The sequence below is a fragment of the Phaethon lepturus genome, unplaced genomic scaffold (genome assembly GCF_000687285.1).
Source record: "Phaethon lepturus isolate BGI_N335 unplaced genomic scaffold, ASM68728v1 scaffold17793, whole genome shotgun sequence".
Classification (NCBI taxonomy): domain Eukaryota; kingdom Metazoa; phylum Chordata; class Aves; order Phaethontiformes; family Phaethontidae; genus Phaethon; species Phaethon lepturus.
The window spans coordinates 29,623-47,728 of NW_010529906.1; the positions used below are offsets into that span (position 1 = coordinate 29,623).

General features: G+C 43.1%; 1 protein-coding gene across 1 annotated transcript in view; it reads left to right on the top strand.

Moving 5' to 3' along the window:
• The window catches only part of UBR4 (ubiquitin protein ligase E3 component n-recognin 4), a gene marked incomplete at its 5' end in the record, with an annotated part of 74,255 nt that overhangs the window by 25,598 nt on the left and 30,551 nt on the right, over window positions 1–18,106 (top strand). Inside the window, 25 exon segments of the mRNA XM_010284089.1 lie at window positions 86–257; window positions 419–620; window positions 931–1,094; window positions 1,319–1,535; window positions 1,928–2,144; window positions 4,695–4,758; window positions 5,241–5,375; window positions 6,042–6,227; window positions 6,456–6,591; window positions 7,042–7,163; window positions 7,777–7,888; window positions 8,412–8,542; window positions 8,684–8,861; window positions 9,047–9,151; window positions 9,632–9,769; window positions 10,439–10,607; window positions 11,338–11,434; window positions 11,880–11,987; window positions 12,448–12,564; window positions 13,731–13,940; window positions 14,688–14,837; window positions 15,528–15,755; window positions 15,870–15,948; window positions 16,405–16,647; window positions 17,584–17,752. Of these exon segments, the coding sequence (XP_010282391.1) occupies window positions 86–257; window positions 419–620; window positions 931–1,094; window positions 1,319–1,535; window positions 1,928–2,144; window positions 4,695–4,758; window positions 5,241–5,375; window positions 6,042–6,227; window positions 6,456–6,591; window positions 7,042–7,163; window positions 7,777–7,888; window positions 8,412–8,542; window positions 8,684–8,861; window positions 9,047–9,151; window positions 9,632–9,769; window positions 10,439–10,607; window positions 11,338–11,434; window positions 11,880–11,987; window positions 12,448–12,564; window positions 13,731–13,940; window positions 14,688–14,837; window positions 15,528–15,755; window positions 15,870–15,948; window positions 16,405–16,647; window positions 17,584–17,752 (3,849 nt within the window).

Consider the following 18,106-nt stretch of genomic DNA (forward strand, 5'->3'; position numbering starts at 1 on the left):
CCGATTTGAACAGTGATTGATTTTTTATGTTTTCATTTGTTGTTGCTTCTTACATTAATGTCATTCTGCCCTTTATCTCTTGCAGTTCAAATGGTGGGAGTAAGACTTCACCGGCACTGTGTCAGTGGTCTGAGGTGATGAACCATCCTGGCTTAGTGTGCTGTGTTCAGCAAACCACAGGTGTCCCACTGGTGGTGATGGTGAAGCCGGACACCTTTCTCATCCAGGAGATTAAAACCTTGCCAGCCAAAGCAAAGGTTAGTCATAGTTCTCTGTATTTTTCGCCCTTCAAATATGGTTTCTTCTTGTTCCATCAACAAGATCTCTAGTCTTTGCAGATTTTCTAATGCAAAGAGTTTGTTTCTTCAAGCAGCAGTTGCGAGGTCCTTTTCTTGACCTGCATTGCTTGCCGTTGCAGATTCAGGACATGGTGGCAATCCGTCACACAGCCTGCAACGAGCAGCAGAGGACCACTATGATCCTCCTGTGTGAAGATGGCAGCCTGAGGATCTACATGGCCAATGTAGAGAATACCTCCTACTGGCTCCAGCCCTCTCTCCAGCCTAGCAGTGTCATCAGCATCATGAAGCCAGTTCGCAAGCGCAAGGCAGCTGCTATTAGTAAGGGGTTTCTCATACATAACTTGTGCAAGGCAGCAGTGGCAAATGTAGATGCAGAGATTGTTCAGCATCGTATAGATACTCAAGATGTTAACTTCTGACAATTACTGGTTAACCTCAGGTTTAAGTACTGGCTAAGTTTGGGTAAAATGTTTCCGTAGATATATATAAAAATACATAGCTATCTGGCTCACATGGGCATTTCCAAAGGAGACGAGCACACTCTGTAGCTTTTTTTACCGTAGCTTTTTTACCATAGCTTTGCCTGGTTGGATTGTATTTCGTCAAAAATACCTCTCTTCTCTTCCAGCAACTCGCACATCTAGCCAAGTGAACTTTCCTATTGACTTCTTTGAACACAACCAGCAACTCACAGATGTAGAGTTTGGAGGCAATGACCTGCTGCAGGTTTACAATGCTCAGCAGATAAAGCACCGGCTCAATTCCACTGGCATGTATGTGGCCAACACAAAGGTAAATGGGGCAATTTGGGGATTCTGTTGGGCTTCTAGGTGATGTTATTGTCCGAAATAACAGCATGCCTTTTCTTCGAAGTCTGCATTGTTCAAATGACCCAGTACAAATCCTGTGATACTGTTAGATAAACAGTGGAGGCACCTGTGTACAGACATCAGATTCTTAGCTTAGCAGTGAATTTTTTTACTTCACCTTGCTGAGCTGTGTTTTGTCTTCTGCAGCCTGGGGGTTTCACCATTGAAGTGACAAACAATAACAGCACGATGGTGATGACAGGCATGCGGATCCAGATTGGCACACAAGCGATAGAGAGAGCGCCCTCGTACTTGGAGATCTTTGGCCGCACCATGCAGCTGAACATGACCAGGGCTCGTTGGTTTGATTTCCCTTTCACTCGTGAGGAAGCCTTGCAGGCTGACAAAAAACTAACTATCTTCAGTAAGTCTTTGTTAATTGTTTGCTTTGATTACCTGTTGGTTTTGCCTGGGTTGGTTGAAGCTACTGTGCTTCGCCTCATAGTAGGGGGGGTTTCCACAGTACATTTGTTTGACCTGACTACAGAAACAGTTTGAGGGGCAGATCCTGAACAATTAATAACTTTATTTATGGCCCAGTTTCTTGCTGCAGTGGATGACTGTGCAATAGCTCAGCTCAATAATTTTGTGTTGAGATAATAGAGGAAAGTGGCCTTGAAAAGGAGATGAAACTGCCAGTGTGAGTGTATATTAGTGACACAGTATAATTGCTGTCCTGACCTTATGAGGCTGTGCTTGTTTGTATTAAAAAAAACAATTTTGTTAGTTCTTGAGAAATTTCTCTCATCACTGCAGTTGGGGCTTCTGTGGATCCTGCTGGAGTCACAATGATGGATTCCATAAAGATTTATGGCAAAACCAAAGAGCAGTTTGGATGGCCTGATGAGCCCCCTGAAGATTTTCCATCTGCTTCAGTGAGCAACGTTTGTCCCCCAAACCTGAACCAAGGGAACGGCACTGGAGACACAGAATCAGCTACCCCTGCTGCTGCCAGTGGGACTGTCCTGGAGAGGTATCTCTGCAGTCTTTCTTTTATTTCCCCTTGAAGGTGGGGAATACAGTTGCTCTGGAGGGGACCTTGGTACACTTGTGTGCCTTTCTTAACTGGGAGAACTTAAGGGAGTTAGTGAGTTCTTCTCACTGCCATACAAAACAACAACTGAAAAGTCAGTGTTTATCTTCAAAGGAGGGCTTTGTGCTCACTCTTGATTTATATGGTGGAGTGGATGGATAGATCTACGTGCATGCTTTATTTTGCAAAATTCATTTGTTACAGCAGTCTTGAACAGCTAAGAGAGATTTCTGCTTTCTTGGTACACTTTCTCATTTCAAGCTGGCCCTTCTTCATTCTCTAGAGCTCACAAAGCTTAGGCCTGTCTGAAGTAAAGCTCAGTTTTGAGGAGGGCTTTGTGTGTGACCTTGTTCTAGGCAAGTAGTTCTCACCAACTTATCTTATAGCCCATATATCTCGTGATCAACTAACTGTGGTGGAGAAAGTCTTAGTTCCATCCCTGCCCCAATATTGCTATTGAGTGTCAAACCACACGGGTGAGCTGAGGGTATATTTAACAGAAGAAAGAGAACTTTTTTTTATATCCACGTCATGTTTTTTCTCTGAGGGCATACAGGCTGTGCCATACGGGTTGTAGAAAGCCTGGCAAGCTAGCAAGGCTAGGAGGGAAACAGATCAGAGAGGAGCTAGAGTTGCTGAAAAACGAGGATTTTAAGGGATATGCTACTTGGCTGTGAGTAAATGGTGGTTAATTTTGTCTTACTGAAATTATCAGGTAAAGGTTCAGGGCTTTGAAGTGGCAGTTACATCCAGTTCAAGGACCTATTTGGCCATGCTTTAATGTTTTGTCTAATAGTTCATGGGATTTTTTCCTGTGCTTAATTTCTCTTTTTCTTCCCTCCTCTGCTGTGACATCTCCACAAGGTGTCCCTCTCTGCACAGACATGCTTTCTGGTTTTCCAAAGCAGTCGGTTTATATTCTAAAAACTCAGAACCAAAAAAGTTGTTCTCTTTAGTTTTACTTACATGTTACAGAATGCAGTATGGTTACCCTATAAAGGGCCTCTTGAGTAGGAACAACTAAAGGCAGGCAAGAGGCAGCTTTCCTATCAGAAATTTGGTATCTGTACTTCAAATTTAACCTTCAGTGGTGCTTTAAGCAATGTGCTTGGCTTCTCTGTGCTAGGTGGCCTGGATCTCCTTTATTTGTTTTGCTATTAGGCAAGTGTCTGCTGCCCAGATAGGAAGAACCTTGCTTAGATTTAATGTATATAGTGCTCTCCTGGCTTCCTGACTTCCCCATTTAATTTGCCTTTTGCTTAGAATGTGTTCTAGGGACTTTTTCTGTGAGCTTTACACATTTTTTTTTTTTTTTTCCTTTTTCTTTGCTCCCCCAAAGTTCTGAAACTGAGTCCCTAACCACCCTGGACCGGTTAGTATGCCATCCTTTTCTCTGCACGAATGAATGTGTGTCAGAGAGACAGAACATATGATGTGGCTTTTGTTGATTGTTTTTTTGTTTTCCAAATGACATTTGCTTCTTTACATTCTGGTCATTGCATGGCGGATGGTTTAGCGAAATGTAAAGATGAGGTGGTTTGCAGATTTTTGCTGTATACAGCGTAACTGTTGCTTGTTTGACAGACTCCTCTTTTCGCTTTGTTCCCTCCTTGCGTCTTTTTATCCCACTTACATTCCCCTACTAGCTTTATGGAGGGTGGCTGCGGGTAGGGGAATGTGATGTTATTTATCACCACCAGACCAGATAACTGTTGTTTCTTCTACGCTGTTATTTCTCCCCTTAATGCTATCGCTTCCCTCCGTTTTCCTGTATTCTTGCACTGCTCCTTCTGGTGTGTCAGATGGCGTTTCAGGTAGTTCTACTGCGAGGCATGAAGCGGTGCTGCAAGGGAGATTCAGCACTTTGCTGCAAGTTGTAAATAAGGTTTTCCCTTGGGGCAAGTATTTTACTAGCCTGCCTTACCACTGTCAAAAGTTTGGATTTCAGCATCTCTCACTTGGGTCATACCCAGTGCTCCAAGTTAATTTTCCTCCGGGAATATTTTGCGCTGAGACTCCAAATTGGAAAGAGCAACCTGTGTGAAAATAGCAAGCGAGTAGAATCTTGCTCCCTTAGAAAAGTCGGTTACGCTTTTTCCCATGTGTCATACCAACCCTTGATCTGCAGTCATATGTACGTCTGTGGGCCATGGTGAATTGGTACTGTCAAGACAATCCAAGTTATCCCTGCTGCAGGCTGCGTAAGGAAATGTTTTATCCTCTTTGGTAGAGAAAAGCCCCTGTCTTTCAGCTGTGGATTATTAAAGCAGTCCTAAGTTTGTCTGTGAGCGTGAGCCAGGTTTAACTCTGGTCTGTAACACAATGAAATGATATGCATGGTGCCTGTGGCAGGTTTTATCATGCTTTGATTTTGTACTTGGCATTCGTTAGCTGTCTCTGAGCTACTCATGACTGTAGCCCGCATAAAGCAAAGTGCTAAGGAGAGAGAAGGGTTGCTGTACTCAAGCCTTCTTTCCTTTCTCCCTTCAGGCTAGTAGTGAGTTCTTTAGAAGCGCTGGAAAGCTGCTTTGCTGTAGGACCAGTCAACGAGAAGGCAAGTAACTTTCTGAATACATTCTTGAGCTTTCAGAAATGGGGGAGGAGGAGCAAGATCAGCAGCACCTCCTGCAGCCCTGGGGGCCTGATACGGGAGAGAGCTGCATCCATTTTGCTCAGAGCACTGATCTGAAAGTTGACTTAGCGAAAAGCATTCAAAACTAGTTTAGAATGACAATTGGCATTTGCATTTATTGCTGGTGGGATTTTTGTGCTGTAGAGTGACCTCGTTTACAAAAACAGCAAAGTAGAAGCCCATAAATCTCAAAAGGACTTTTCTTGTGTAGACGTATGAAATGTTCCTTAAATGTGAAGTAATAAATTGAGGAAGCTATCAAGACTGTATGAAGGGAAGGCAGAAACTTGTATGCACGGTGCAAGGAGGGGCGGGAGCTGCAGGTACGCTGAGAAATCAGACTCATGCATCACCTTAACGGTAAATACACTGAAGAATGTTTTTTTGTCTGTTCTTGGGAGCAGGAGAAGAATAAGGTGGCAGCTCAGGAACTGGCTACTATGCTGCTGTCCATGCCAGCTCCTTCCAGCGTCCAGCAGCAAACCAAGAGCCTCTTGGCTAGCTTGCACACCAGCCGCTCAGCATACCATAACCACAAGGTAACGTGGTGCAAGGATTTCAATGTCTCCTGTAACTTGCCAGTTTAGGGTTGAGGTGCAGCACGGTCCTAGAAAGCCCTTTGTCCATGCAGCGTAAACCTGCTGGCTAATATTCCTTTAACTCCTGGTGCCTGCCTTGATGGCTTTTGTTTCACCAGAACTTCACTGGTTAAAATGCTTTTTGAAGATTTCGGTGGGAACTAATGTCAGTTAATCTAGAGAAATCAGGATCTCTAAACACAGGAAGTTTGTTTGCAAACTGCGTAGCTCTGGTTTCCATTTCCACAGGCATCTGGCTTAGGGTGATAGGAGAATACTAGGGTAGGTAGCGGTTAGACTATGTGCTGGCGTGACTGCAGCAAATGCACAGATGCCTGCAGATAGCTTTTGCTAACCACTGGAATGGTTATGTTTATACATTGGTCTTCCCATCCGCATTTAAGCCTGAGGGGAAGAAAATGTGAAGATCCATTCTCAAACCAGATTTCTTCCTGTAACATTCCTGAATTCCTAAATTCAATATTAATTGTCCTTCTTGGATGACATTGGCCAAGACTTAAAGCAGCAAGTGCCAGATTTCCCCAGGATCCTGTAGTTGTATTGCAGTTGCCTTGTTGTGCTGCTGTCTGTTGTTTTTCTTTGCCTATGTTATCTTTCATTTTACAGGATCAAGCACTGTTAAGTAAAGCCATTCAGTATTTGAGTTCCTCAACCAAAGAAGGAAAGGACCTTGATCCTGAAGTGTTTCAGAGGCTGGTCATCACTGCTCGATCCATTGCTATTATGAGACCCAACAATCTGGTCCATTATACGGAATCAAAGCTGCCACAGTTGGAAACTACAGGTAAAGACGTCTGAATTTTTCTTTAGGTTTCTCTTGTGATAACTGAAGATGTCTTGGGGTATCTGGTTCGGTGTGACAGGGACTGTATTTGATGCATTTGTTAGGCTTGCAATAGTCCTTGTAATGAGGACATCAGAACTTCTAACAAAAGCCGTTTCAAGTAAACTTGGTGTTACCCTCCTTGTTAATGTTTTCCCCTGCATATATCTGACAACTGTTTCTTAATCTATACAGAGAATGAAGATGTGCAAGAGGCCCAGAAACACACTGAAGGAGATGGCTGCACATTTATTACCCAGCTGGTCAACCACTTCTGGAAGCTACATGCATCAAAACCCAAAAACGCCTTCCTTGCCCCTGCCTGCTTGCCAGGTGTGCTAGCTCTTCTTTTGTTATTGTAAAGCTTGCATATTTTGAAGGAGCCTATTTTGAGCTTGTAAACAGAGAAAATGACTTGTTCCAAACTAGGCTTAAGGTGTTAATGATGCAGTGAATGCTTTTGAAGGTATATCTGCTCTAATGCTTTTGTTCAGAAGTATGTGTATTGTGCTAGTAAAAAGGGACTGATGATTGATTTATTCACATTTGACTTCATGGATGGTGTTAGAGGATATTCGGTGGTGCTGGTATATTGCATGCACAATATTCCATGAGGCAGACCAGACTGGTGTTTAAGCGTATTTTGGATTGAAACTTCAATATATTTGTGGTGCTAACATTGTGCCTTGAAGTCTACAAACAAAAGATGCTTCCTGCAGTGTTTCACTCAAGTGCTGAAAGGGCAAGATAGTTGATTACAGTCCTACTTTTATTCTTCCTTAGGTCTCACTCACGTTGAAGCCACAGTCAATGCTTTGGTGGATATTATCCATGGATACTGCACCTGTGAACTGGATTGTATCCATACAGCATCCAAGATCTACATGCAGATGTTACTTTGCCCGGTATGTAATCTTGCTCTGCCCTGCTTCAGCCTGTAACATTGCACCAGAAGAGGTATAGACTGGGTATTAGGAAAAATTTCTTCACCAAAAGGGTTGTCAAGCGTTGGAAGAGGCTGCCTAGGGAAGCGGTTGAGTCACCATCCCTGGAGCTATTTAAAAGACATGTAGATGTGGTGCTTAGGGACATGGTTTAGCGGTGGACTTGGCAGTGTTAGGTTTATAGTTGGACTCAATGATCTTAAAGGTCTTTTCCAACCTAAATGATTCTATGATTTTATAATATGAAGAGAATTAAATAGAGGTAGAATGATAATACATAGTGCAGATAGAAAATAGAGGCATGCAGCCAAGAACATTCAGCTGGAAGCGAATAAAAGGAGAACTTTCTCTCTCCTTGTGTTTTAGTAATGATTGTCATGTGCTGCATGTGGAATGTTAAGTATTGCTTTATGGCTGCTGGGAGAAACAGGGAGTTTAGAAGCTAGGCAGTGACGTACGTCTTACGTGAATCCTGACCAACAGAGTCATAAGTGTATTTTTAGCTATCTTTCCGAATACTATGAATAAGCACTTAAAGCTTAAGAAGTTTAATGATTGACTGTTAACCCTCTAGGATCCTGCAGTGAGCTTTTCTTGCAAACAAGCTTTGATCAGGGTGCTGAGGCCAAGAAACAAGCGGAGACACGTCACCTTGCCATCCTCCCCTCGGAGCAATACTCCTATGGGTATGCAAGATCCATTCATCTTTGCCTTTAAATGAGCCTGACCTACTTTACTTGTCAGAAAAGACAAGAAAATAAAGTAGTCTTTTAAATGGGACAAAAATCAGTCTTTTTCCTTTCTTTTTCACCCCCTAAAAACCTTTTTTTTTTTTTTTTTTTAAACATTCACCTCTTTGATGTTCTTGGGTTCAAAGAGGAGATTTCTCTGAGATACTCCCATTTCAGTGTTAGGGAAATCTGACTATTTTATCTAGGGAGTAGGAATCCAGACTGCCCTAGTATCTCTGTGCATATTTTGAAGTCTTTATAAATCAATCATAAAGATGTGTGCAGACCAAAATTAGGGTATCAAATCTCCATCCCAGGGACATGGTTTTAGCACTGATGTGAATTGTAGTTGTCATGGATCTGTTAGTGACCGAGGGGTAAACTGTGGACTGTTTAGGTTTTTTCTCTGACATTAATTACCTTGTCCGTGACGATGTGAAGAAAGAGTGCATTTGAGAATTATTCCTTTGTAACTCAGGAGATAAGGATGATGATGATGATGACGACGCAGAAGACAAGCTGCAGAGTTCTGGGATAGCAAATGGCGAGCATATCCGACAAGAAAGCCAGGAGCAAAGCGAAGTTGATCACGGGGACTTTGAGATGGTGGTAAGTCCAGAGGGCTTCTCCTTGGAGCCGTTTAAGTATGTTAGGTACTTGACTTTAATTTAGTTTTGATGAATCGGTTTGTAGTGCTCTGTTAGCTGGTGATGGTTTGGTGAAAGCTCTCACTGTGTTTCTTCTCCATAGTCTGAATCTATGGTTCTGGAGACTTCTGAAAATGTGAATAATGGGAACCCTTCTCCCCTGGAGGCTCTTCTGGCTGGAGCAGAGGGATTCCCTCCTATGCTGGATATTCCTCCAGATGCAGATGATGAAACAATGGTGGAATTGGCTATTGCCCTGAGCCTGCAACAAGATCAGCAAGGTAAGATGTAGGCATTACTGGCAGTCAGAAAGGTAAATAGAATATGAGGAAACTGGGAAGGAGACAGAGCAGAAGCTGCTGATGTCACCACAAGCAAAGCAAAGATAGCAGAAATACATAGACAAGGCCAGAGTTAACATAATTCTGTCATAAAAATATACTCATAATTTGTTTTCTTCTTGCAGGGAGCAGCAGTAGTGCACTTGGACTTCAGAGCTTAGGACTGTCTGGCCAAGCACCCAGCTCTTCTTCTCTTGATGCCGGAACACTCTCAGATACAACAGCATCAGGTAACTGTTCACTGCGAGAAACCAAGCTTTATTGATTTTGGCCTAAATAATCACTTAAAATTTGTTTGTAAATACAGTTTTGAAGAACCAAACTACTGGCTTCATGTTTCTTGATAGCGTATTGACGGACTTTTGTTACAAGCTGCTGAGGAAGTTGTTTCCTCTTCTTAAAATAAAGCAGTCAAAATAAACCCTATACTGTATTTCCTTTGCTTTTATAAACAACCAGACACTGTTCTTCAAGTAACTTGTGTAATTGTCTATTTGATGAGAAGGTTTCCTTCTCAGGGTATCTCACCTCCACTGCTTTTAGGAGGCTTAAATGTGTTGATGGACACTTCTAAGTTCCCTTTTTATTTGTAGTTGAAAATTGGCACAAAAACCAAAGACAAATATTTCTGGCTTTTCTTTTGAAAAATTTCTGTTGAAGTTATATCAATTCAGTGTTTTTACTTGTAACAGCTCTCTTTATTCTCTTAGCTCCAGCATCTGATGATGAGGGCAGCACAGCTGCAACAGATGGTTCAACTCTTCGGACTTCACCCGCAGACCATGGTGGGAGCGTGGGCTCTGAGAGCGGAGGCAGCGCGGTGGACTCCGTAGCTGGTGAGCACAGTGGTGAGTATCTCTTGCTTCACCAGTGTCTGTACATCTGGTTTTTACTCTAATAGGCCTTTACCAGAATGACAGGGGGTGGGTAATCCCTGGCAAAAAAGAAATCTCGGTTCCAAATAGGCTGTGCCATGCGTCATTTTATGGTTACTGCCAACGTGGTGTACAGACTACATATTTACTCATTTTTTGTAGTTCTCTAAAAGTGTGGCATCTGCAGTAGTTTTTGGTGGCCTGTAGTAACAGAATGCAGTAGCCTACAGCAAGGCTGACAGGATTCACTATACTGCTAGATAAGTTTGGATGGGGTAGAATTAATTTCTCTCCTTTTTGCTTGGGACTGATATCCAGGTAAAACTAATCACAGACTTTTAAAAAAAAAATTATGTCTGTGCTGCCCATCCTGTATATAACACACATCTTCTGACTCAGTTTAAATTACTGCTGTGGAACCAATGCAATTTGGGCAGCAAAGATGAGGCTGGCAAACAAAAGAATGCTGGGGGTGTTAAGCAGCATCTGTAGAAATGACTCTCTCGTAGCTTTATGAAGGTAACCAAAGACACCGGCTCCTCAGAACCATAGTTCCAAAGTGTAGTTCAGCTGTGTTGGCTGCTGTGAAGCATGTTCAGTTGTGCTGATACTGTCTTTCCCTTTTTTCTTTTTCTTTTTCAGTGTCTGGCCGTAGTAGTGCCTATGGGGACACGACAGCCGAGGGCCACCCTGCCGGACCAGGCAGCGTCAGCTCAAGCACAGGTGCTATCAGCACTACCACAGGCCAGCAAGAGGGAGATGGTTCAGAAGGGGAAGGGGAGGCAGAGGGAGATGTCCACACCAGCAACAGGCAAGGGGCTTTACTTTCCTCTTCAAGAATAGCATATCTGGTCTGCAGTGTCATTGTTTATAGAGGAGTGGACTACAGGTGTTGAAATTCATAAAGTATGATTTGTGACTCTGGATAATAAAAACTGGAAGTTGCAAACACAGAGTACAGCAAACTGCCATTGCAAAATGCTTCCCTCTGTGCATTCACCATGTAACGTGTTACACGTACCTAATGTGTGTCCCACAAAACTGCTGCCTGTCCGAAGTGATGAAAAAGTCCTGCATGAGTGTATTAAACAGAGGAATCACTAAAATCTACAGCTTGTGAGCCTATGAAATTCAGTGTTAGGGGAAGAAAGTATGTGCAAGAGTGCTAAGCGCTTTGGGAAAGACCTGCAGTTTTTCATTCTGTGGGAACGGATGCTCAGTCACTTTTACAGTGCAATTTGGAACTGATTTATAGTTCTGTTTCTAGACAATTGAATTCTCCAGATAGTCATGGTAGGCAGCGTAGTTCTGAAGTGAAGAACTACATCCGTTGTCAGAGTTGCTCTGCATCTTTGACATCCCTTTGGCTGTGAAGTCTGAGGGAGTCAGTCCACTCCTGTCTGTCCTGACCTTAGGATTTGTTCATGCTCTGAATTTGTGTGGTAAATTGCAGTGCTCTGTTGGTAATCCTGCTGGGTCTAATGTTTCTTGTGATGTGTCTGAAGTCCTTTGTTTCTGATTCCTCGCTTCTGACTTCCCAGGCTGCACATGGTCCGACTGATGTTGCTGGAGAGACTGCTGCAAAACTTACCCCAGCTGAGGAATGTTGGAGGAGTCCGGGCCATTCCTTACATGCAGGTGAGTGAGGAGGGCTCAGGAGTTAAGCCTTAATTAAACAATTGATCACTGCTACTACTGCTGGGTTTATGTTTGCACATGCTTTTCCGTTTCTCTTCCTTCTCAGTCACAGTGTGTGAGTCCATCTCTAAAATGTAAAGTAATCTGTTGCACAGCATTCCTTACCCATAGATTTTTGCTAGGCTTGTACCCTTTCTCAGTGTGGCATTACAGCTGGCTGATGAGCCCTAAGGGCTAAAAATCCTTTAACTCCAGTGTATTTTAGAGGGTCTTTTGGGTTTATACTGAATGTTCATATTAGTGTGTGATGGTGCAGGCAGAATTTGAGAAAGAACAGAAATCAATCAGGGTAAAATCTGTGATGCGTATCTTGTGAAAGATAATCTGTATTTATCATGAAAACATGGAACCTGCATTCTATTAATTCTCTGACTTTCATTTCCAGGTTATTCTGATGCTCACAACAGACCTAGATGGAGATGATGAGAAAGACAAGGGAGCTTTAGATAACCTTCTGTCCCAACTAATTGCAGAACTGTGCATGGACAAAAAGGTAAGCTGTGGTATGAGCACAGACTCTTTGATTTGCTCTTTCTAGACAGGGCTTCTTCCCGTGGAGGGATCAAATGCATAGGAGTCATAGAAACACCTTGCTGTATGGATGTGTTCAGGCAGTTTATTTGTCTTGGCTCACTTCACATAAGGTAGAAAATTAGATGAGTGTAACACTCACTGTTTCCTGGTTCTGGCATCCACAAGTGAGCAGGAAAACTCTTAAAACAGGCGTGATCAGTGATGCGTGATTGTCATATATACCTTTTCATTTGTGTAATACTGTTCTCTGGCATCCAGGACACTGTCTACCCTTATATTGAGGAATTTGTGCTGCATTTTTAGTATTACTGCTTGAGCTTAAATTAGAAATGCTTCATGAGGATCAGAGCACTGAAATTTAGATGCTTAGGACAATATGCTCAGCTCCGTAACTCAGCAAGCAAGCTCTCTTCTTGCAGGATGTGTCTAAGAAAAATGAACGCTCTCCTGTGAACGAAGTGCACTTGGTGGTAATGAGGCTGCTTAGTGTGTTCATGTCCAGAACTAAGTCAGGATCCAAGTCTTCCATTTGTGAGGTATGTTCTTCAAAGCGCTTTGTCAGGGGGATGATGTGGTTGGGGGCTTTTGTTCATCAAAGATGGTCTAAAAGCTGCTAACTGAAATAGCTGGTCTGAAACTGAAAAGCAGTTAAAAGTGCTTTGGAAGAATTCATGAGGAATCTGTAATGTTACTTGACACTTCTGAAAAAAGACCTTTGCTGAAACCCACAATGGAAGAAACCAACATTTAAAGACACCTAGATTCACTTGTTTGTGCGTGGTTTCTGACTGAGCTAAGCGCAGCACGTTAATGATGTTGTTTAAAACTGCCTAGCAGATTTTCTTCCTTGCATCTTACCAGTGCTGAAGGGGTTAAAGAGGATTTGTAATGTGATTATTGGAAAGCAATATGCTGCTGTGTCAACGTAAAAGTCGCTAAGAGGATTCCTTAGATATTTGTTGCTAAAAGGTACAGTAATAAGGCATAAAAAGCAGTATGTGTGGTGGGAAGGAGATTAATAAAAAAGCATAGAGGTTAAAAAATTTAGTCTGAACTGCATCAAATTTTAATGAGCTTATGAGCTGTGGGGTTTGTTTGGATTTACAGGCCTGCTTTAATAGTTTTATTTACAGTAGCTTTTTCTCCAGCCTTTGTTATTCGCTTGAGCTTCCCACAGAAATCAAAGCTCATCGTCTTGCAGAATGCAGGTGGAGCAATACCTGGGTGGAGCAGAGCCTCTGAGCGGCATCTGCAACAGGGACTCTTTCTCTACCAGAATTCACCCCCAACTGGCCAAATCCCAGATAAACAGACAGAAATCCCAACTTTAAAAAAAAAAGGGGGGGGGTGGTGGAGGGGGAAGAAGGAAAAAAAGCCCTAGTCGTCTAATCCATAGCAGAGTGGCCTCTGGCACATGTGTCGAGGGGAGATTAGACTTAAGAGGAGATTTTATTTGTTTTCCTTTACTAAGCGCTTGTTCAAAAGAGTCTCTGTGAATATTTGAGTTGCTTTTCGTAAACACAAAAAAACAAAAACCCCAACCTCAAACAAACCCCAAACTTAAAAGCTGCCTGTAAAGTTTCCTAAAAACCTGCTCCCTTTATCCATACTGTCAGCAACTGCTGTCTGATTCTCACAGCCTCCCCTGCTCCTCCGACATGGTGGTTCTCAGGTGCTTTAGTAATCCAGCTCTTTGTTTCAGTCTTCCTCCCTCATCTCTAGTGCCACTGCTGCTGCCTTATTGAGCTCTGGTGCTGTTGACTACTGTCTGCATGTGCTGAAGTCTTTGCTGGAGTACTGGAAAAGCCAGCAGAATGATGAGGAGCCTGTAGCCACCAGCCAGCTCCTGAAACCTCACACTACTTCTTCTCCACCTGACATGAGCCCTTTTTTCCTCCGTCAGTATGTGAAGGTGAGTTCTACCCTATGCTGTTAGCTTTACGTGACCTGCATTAAACGGCTGCTGCACAGAAGCAAGTAAAAGCATCCTTGCAGAACTGGTTTCCCCTTAGTAGTGCAATTAAAATCCGTTCCTTTAGTGCATAGTTAAAACTAGGATTGCTCCGAGATCTCTGAGCAGCCCAGCTCACTCTATCCATCGATGCACTCCGACACCAAGCAGTTCTGTGGAGCTGCTGTCACTGTTTCTGGTTGAAGTGTTAATCTTTCTGAAGGGAAGCTACTTCATCGCATGACTCCTTTTGCTTGGCAGGCAGAATTTCTGAACCACTGCTACTTATTGTGGCAAGGAAGCCTAGCAGTTGATGGGGATTTCCACACTAAATCCTAAAATTGTTCAACCACCGTGGTGCCTTTATGCTAAGACGCTGCTGGAGAGGGGGTGGGCTTTGATACATGGACAGGTGCAGTGAAAAAAGCCTAGTTAAATGTAAGAATGTCCCTTAGGTTGAAAGCTCATATGTTAAAATGCCTTATTACTACAGACTAGCTGACTGCATCCTAATAGTTATCATCTGGTTAAAGTCCTCATGCAGGTTTGTTGGCTTGTTCTAATTTATCAGTTGAGAGTGTTTCTTCTGCCTGCAAAGGTGCAAAAAAGCTTTGTTTTTAGAAAACTAATAAATGCGCCTGTAGCTTGTCATGACACCACACTGGGAGTGTTCAGTGTCAGAGCCTGATTGATTGCTCTTGCTGTTAGGGTCATGCTGCAGATGTTTTTGAGGCCTACACTCAGCTCCTGACGGAGATGGTACTGCGGCTGCCGTATCAGATCAAGAAGATTGCAGACACAAACTCCCGCATCCCACCTCCCATCTTTGATCACTCCTGGTTTTACTTTTTGTCTGAGGTAAGTGAGAACGCGATACACCTACTGGTTTTAATGAAAATTTCTAGTAACGTTACCTTTCCGGAGAGAGGTGAGCTTTTGTAGGACTGATCTCAGACCCATCTCTGATTTTTTTTTTTTTTTTTCCCCTCCCCTTCCCCCTTGAAGGTTAACTTTCAGCTTTGTTTTATTCCTGTTGAACAGGAATCTATAGGAAAACATATGTGAAAGATAAGATTGCTATTGCTCTCTGTACCTCAGTGTTTGCTGCCAGAAAACTCGAATAGAAAACTTTCTCTGAGATGGTACAAAAGAAATCAGTAAGATATTTGGAGTATATCTTTTAATTTCCTTTGGTTGTATAGCTTCCTACTTGAGATAACAAGTTATCTTACATTTGCACAAGTTTGGGGAAGGATTTCTTAATTAGGTTTGACTAGCTTTTTATTTGAGGCCATAGATGACAAAGAATGGTTTTCAGGAGCAGTTTCGTAATGGCATAGCTCAGGGTACTGCAGTGTTGCTGTGCAGTGTTTCTACTGCCTGTGACTTGCTTTTACGGGTGACTTTGCACTACCTTAAAGCTGACAGATTCATTAATGCATCTCCTGTATCTTTTCTTTTTGTAAGAAAACACATCATATTTTTGTTGGCGCAGGTTGCCTACTGGTGAGTTCACAGTGCTGATGTTGTAGGCTTTTCTTTGTCTAGTACCTGATGATCCAGCAGACTCCATTCGTGCGCCGCCAAGTCCGCAAGCTTTTGCTCTTTATCTGTGGATCAAAGGATAAATACCGCCAGCTCAGAGACCTTCACACCTTGGACTCTCATGTTCGTGGCATCAAAAAGCTCCTAGAAGAGCAAGGCATTTTCCTCCGTGCCAGTGTGGTCACAGCAAGTTCAGGCTCTGCCCTGCAGTACGATACGTTGATCAGCTTGGTAAGGAAAAGTGTGCCACTCTACTAGGAAAAGAGATCTATGTTGCGTTTATGTAAGCTGTCAGTAATAGAAATACTGACATGGTGTTTAATCCTGTCCCATTGTACCTTTCAGATGGAACATTTAAAGGCTTGTGCAGAGATCGCCACACAGCGAACAGTAAACTGGCAGAAATTCTGCATTAAAGATGACTGTGAGTTCTTTCTCAGAGAGTACTTGAGGGAGCAGAGGGGGGATGCGTTATGTGTCTCGGTTTGAATCAAGACTTCTCAGATGGGGAAGCTCAGCAGAGAAGAAGGGGACACAGCTGAGAGTTTTGAGTAGGACTGAACTGCTTGGAGTACTAATTATCACAGGGCTCTAATTGCATCTGTTCCTTTGCTAAAGAATGCAATATGGTGAATGGATGACTAGAAGGACAGGAATAGGAGATCTGTACTCTCGCACTGCCATTGTTCCAGTGTGTAATTTGGGATGAAACGCTTTACCTTGGTGTACCCAGGTGTTATGCTTCTGTAGTTTAGCAATAGGAAGGTTCTGTGAGTTTGTGGGATGGCTGTTGTCATGTTCAAAGGGTTTTTGTTTCAGGCTGGGGTTTTTTGCTTGCTTTTTTAAAATTCATCCTTCAAAGATTTTCTTCTCTCTGCAGCGGTTCTGTATTTCCTCCTTCAAGTCAGCTTTCTGGTAGATGAAGGAGTGTCACCAGTTCTCCTGCAGCTGCTGTCTTGTGCTCTGTGTGGCAGTAAAGTGCTGTCCATGGCTTCATCCTCTGGATCGTCAAGCACCTCTTCCACCTCTGCTCCTGCAGCATCGGGGTCTGGGCAGCCAGCAACACAGAGCAAATCCTCCACTAAAAAGAGCAAGAAAGAAGAAAAGGAAAAGGAGAGAGATGGTGAGCTGCAGCTGTGCCCTGATCCGTGGTGTTTTTAGGGATGAAGTCTGCTCCTCTTGGCCTTTCTTATTTCTATTTAGAGAGAACTGCTTGCTTTTTATTGTGATTAAATATCACTGTTGTGAAAGGGTCATGGATTGTGGCGAGGGCACTTGCAGACTACTGCAACAATTAGGAGAGAAGAGCAGTTTTACTGTATGTAGATTGGAGTGGGTCAAAGATGAAGCAGTATGCCTTACAAGTTGGGGCTTAAATCAGGTGCGGCGTATATCCCAAACCCATTGTGAGTATTTATTAACTTGAGTGGGCTTTAAGTTGTCTAATGGAAGTTACCTATTCCAGTGACAAAGTAGATTCCACCTAACTTGCCTACCCTGGGTTGTAGGAGGTTGAAATGTTCATAGGGATTAAAACAAGTTGTGGAGATGCACACCCAGTTAGCTCTGCTCTTCAATGATTATGTTAAGACTTGTTTCTTCTGTCTGACTTGTAAGCTATGTTGGAGCCAGGGATGCTGCTTAATGAATATCCAAAGTCCTGGGAAAGTAATTAAGCTTTCCTATAAAAGTCATGGGCATAAATTCTCTCTTGGCTTTTCTTCAAGGAACCATTTTGGTTTCCTCTGTCAGATGATTCTCTGTGAGTCTTTTCACTGCCCCATAGTTGATCCTTTTCTTTTTATCAGGATGTGTAGCACATTTCTCAAGTCCTTGCTGCCAAGTTTTCCAGCAGTTTTCTTCTGTGTTAGTCAGGAGCACTAGGTTATATTTTTGGAAAAATAAAGGAACATTAAAGTTGCTTGTTGCCTGAAACACAGTAATTTGTCCCCATTATCCTTGCTCCATGATCTACAAAACAGGAAATTGTCCTGCCTGGGAGATACTCCAGTCATCGGCTTTCTTAATTGTCTTTCTTCTGCCACCCGATGTCCCCTAGGCGAGAGTTCAGGCAGTCAGGAAGATCAGCTGTGTACAGCTCTGGTGAACCAGCTGAACAAATTTGCTGATAAGGAGACCCTCATTCAGTTCCTGCGTTGCTTCTTGCTGGAGTCCAACTCATCCTCTGTGAGATGGCAGGCCCACTGCCTTGCGCTCCACATCTACAGGTGAGCTGGGAGGGATCCTCTGACCTGGCTCTTCTTAGCCAGGTTCAGCTCTGTTATGAAGAGCTCTGTCCTTGTGGAAGAGTTAATGCTTGAGCGTCTGGCCTGAACGATGCTGAGGCTTGCAGATGACTGCACCCCCTTGAATTGCTTACACTGTTTTGCAGTTATTGGGGCTGGAGGTAGAAGTTGTGACTTACTTGTTACTGATCAACTTGAGTTAGCATCTGCAAGAGGCACTTTATTTCTGTCTGCAGAGTCTGTCTCCTGACATCTATGGGAGTAGGTACTTTGGGAGAGTGAATGTCTGAGGCAGATGCAGACTCGTACAGTTTAAAAGTGGGAGTTATGTAGGGA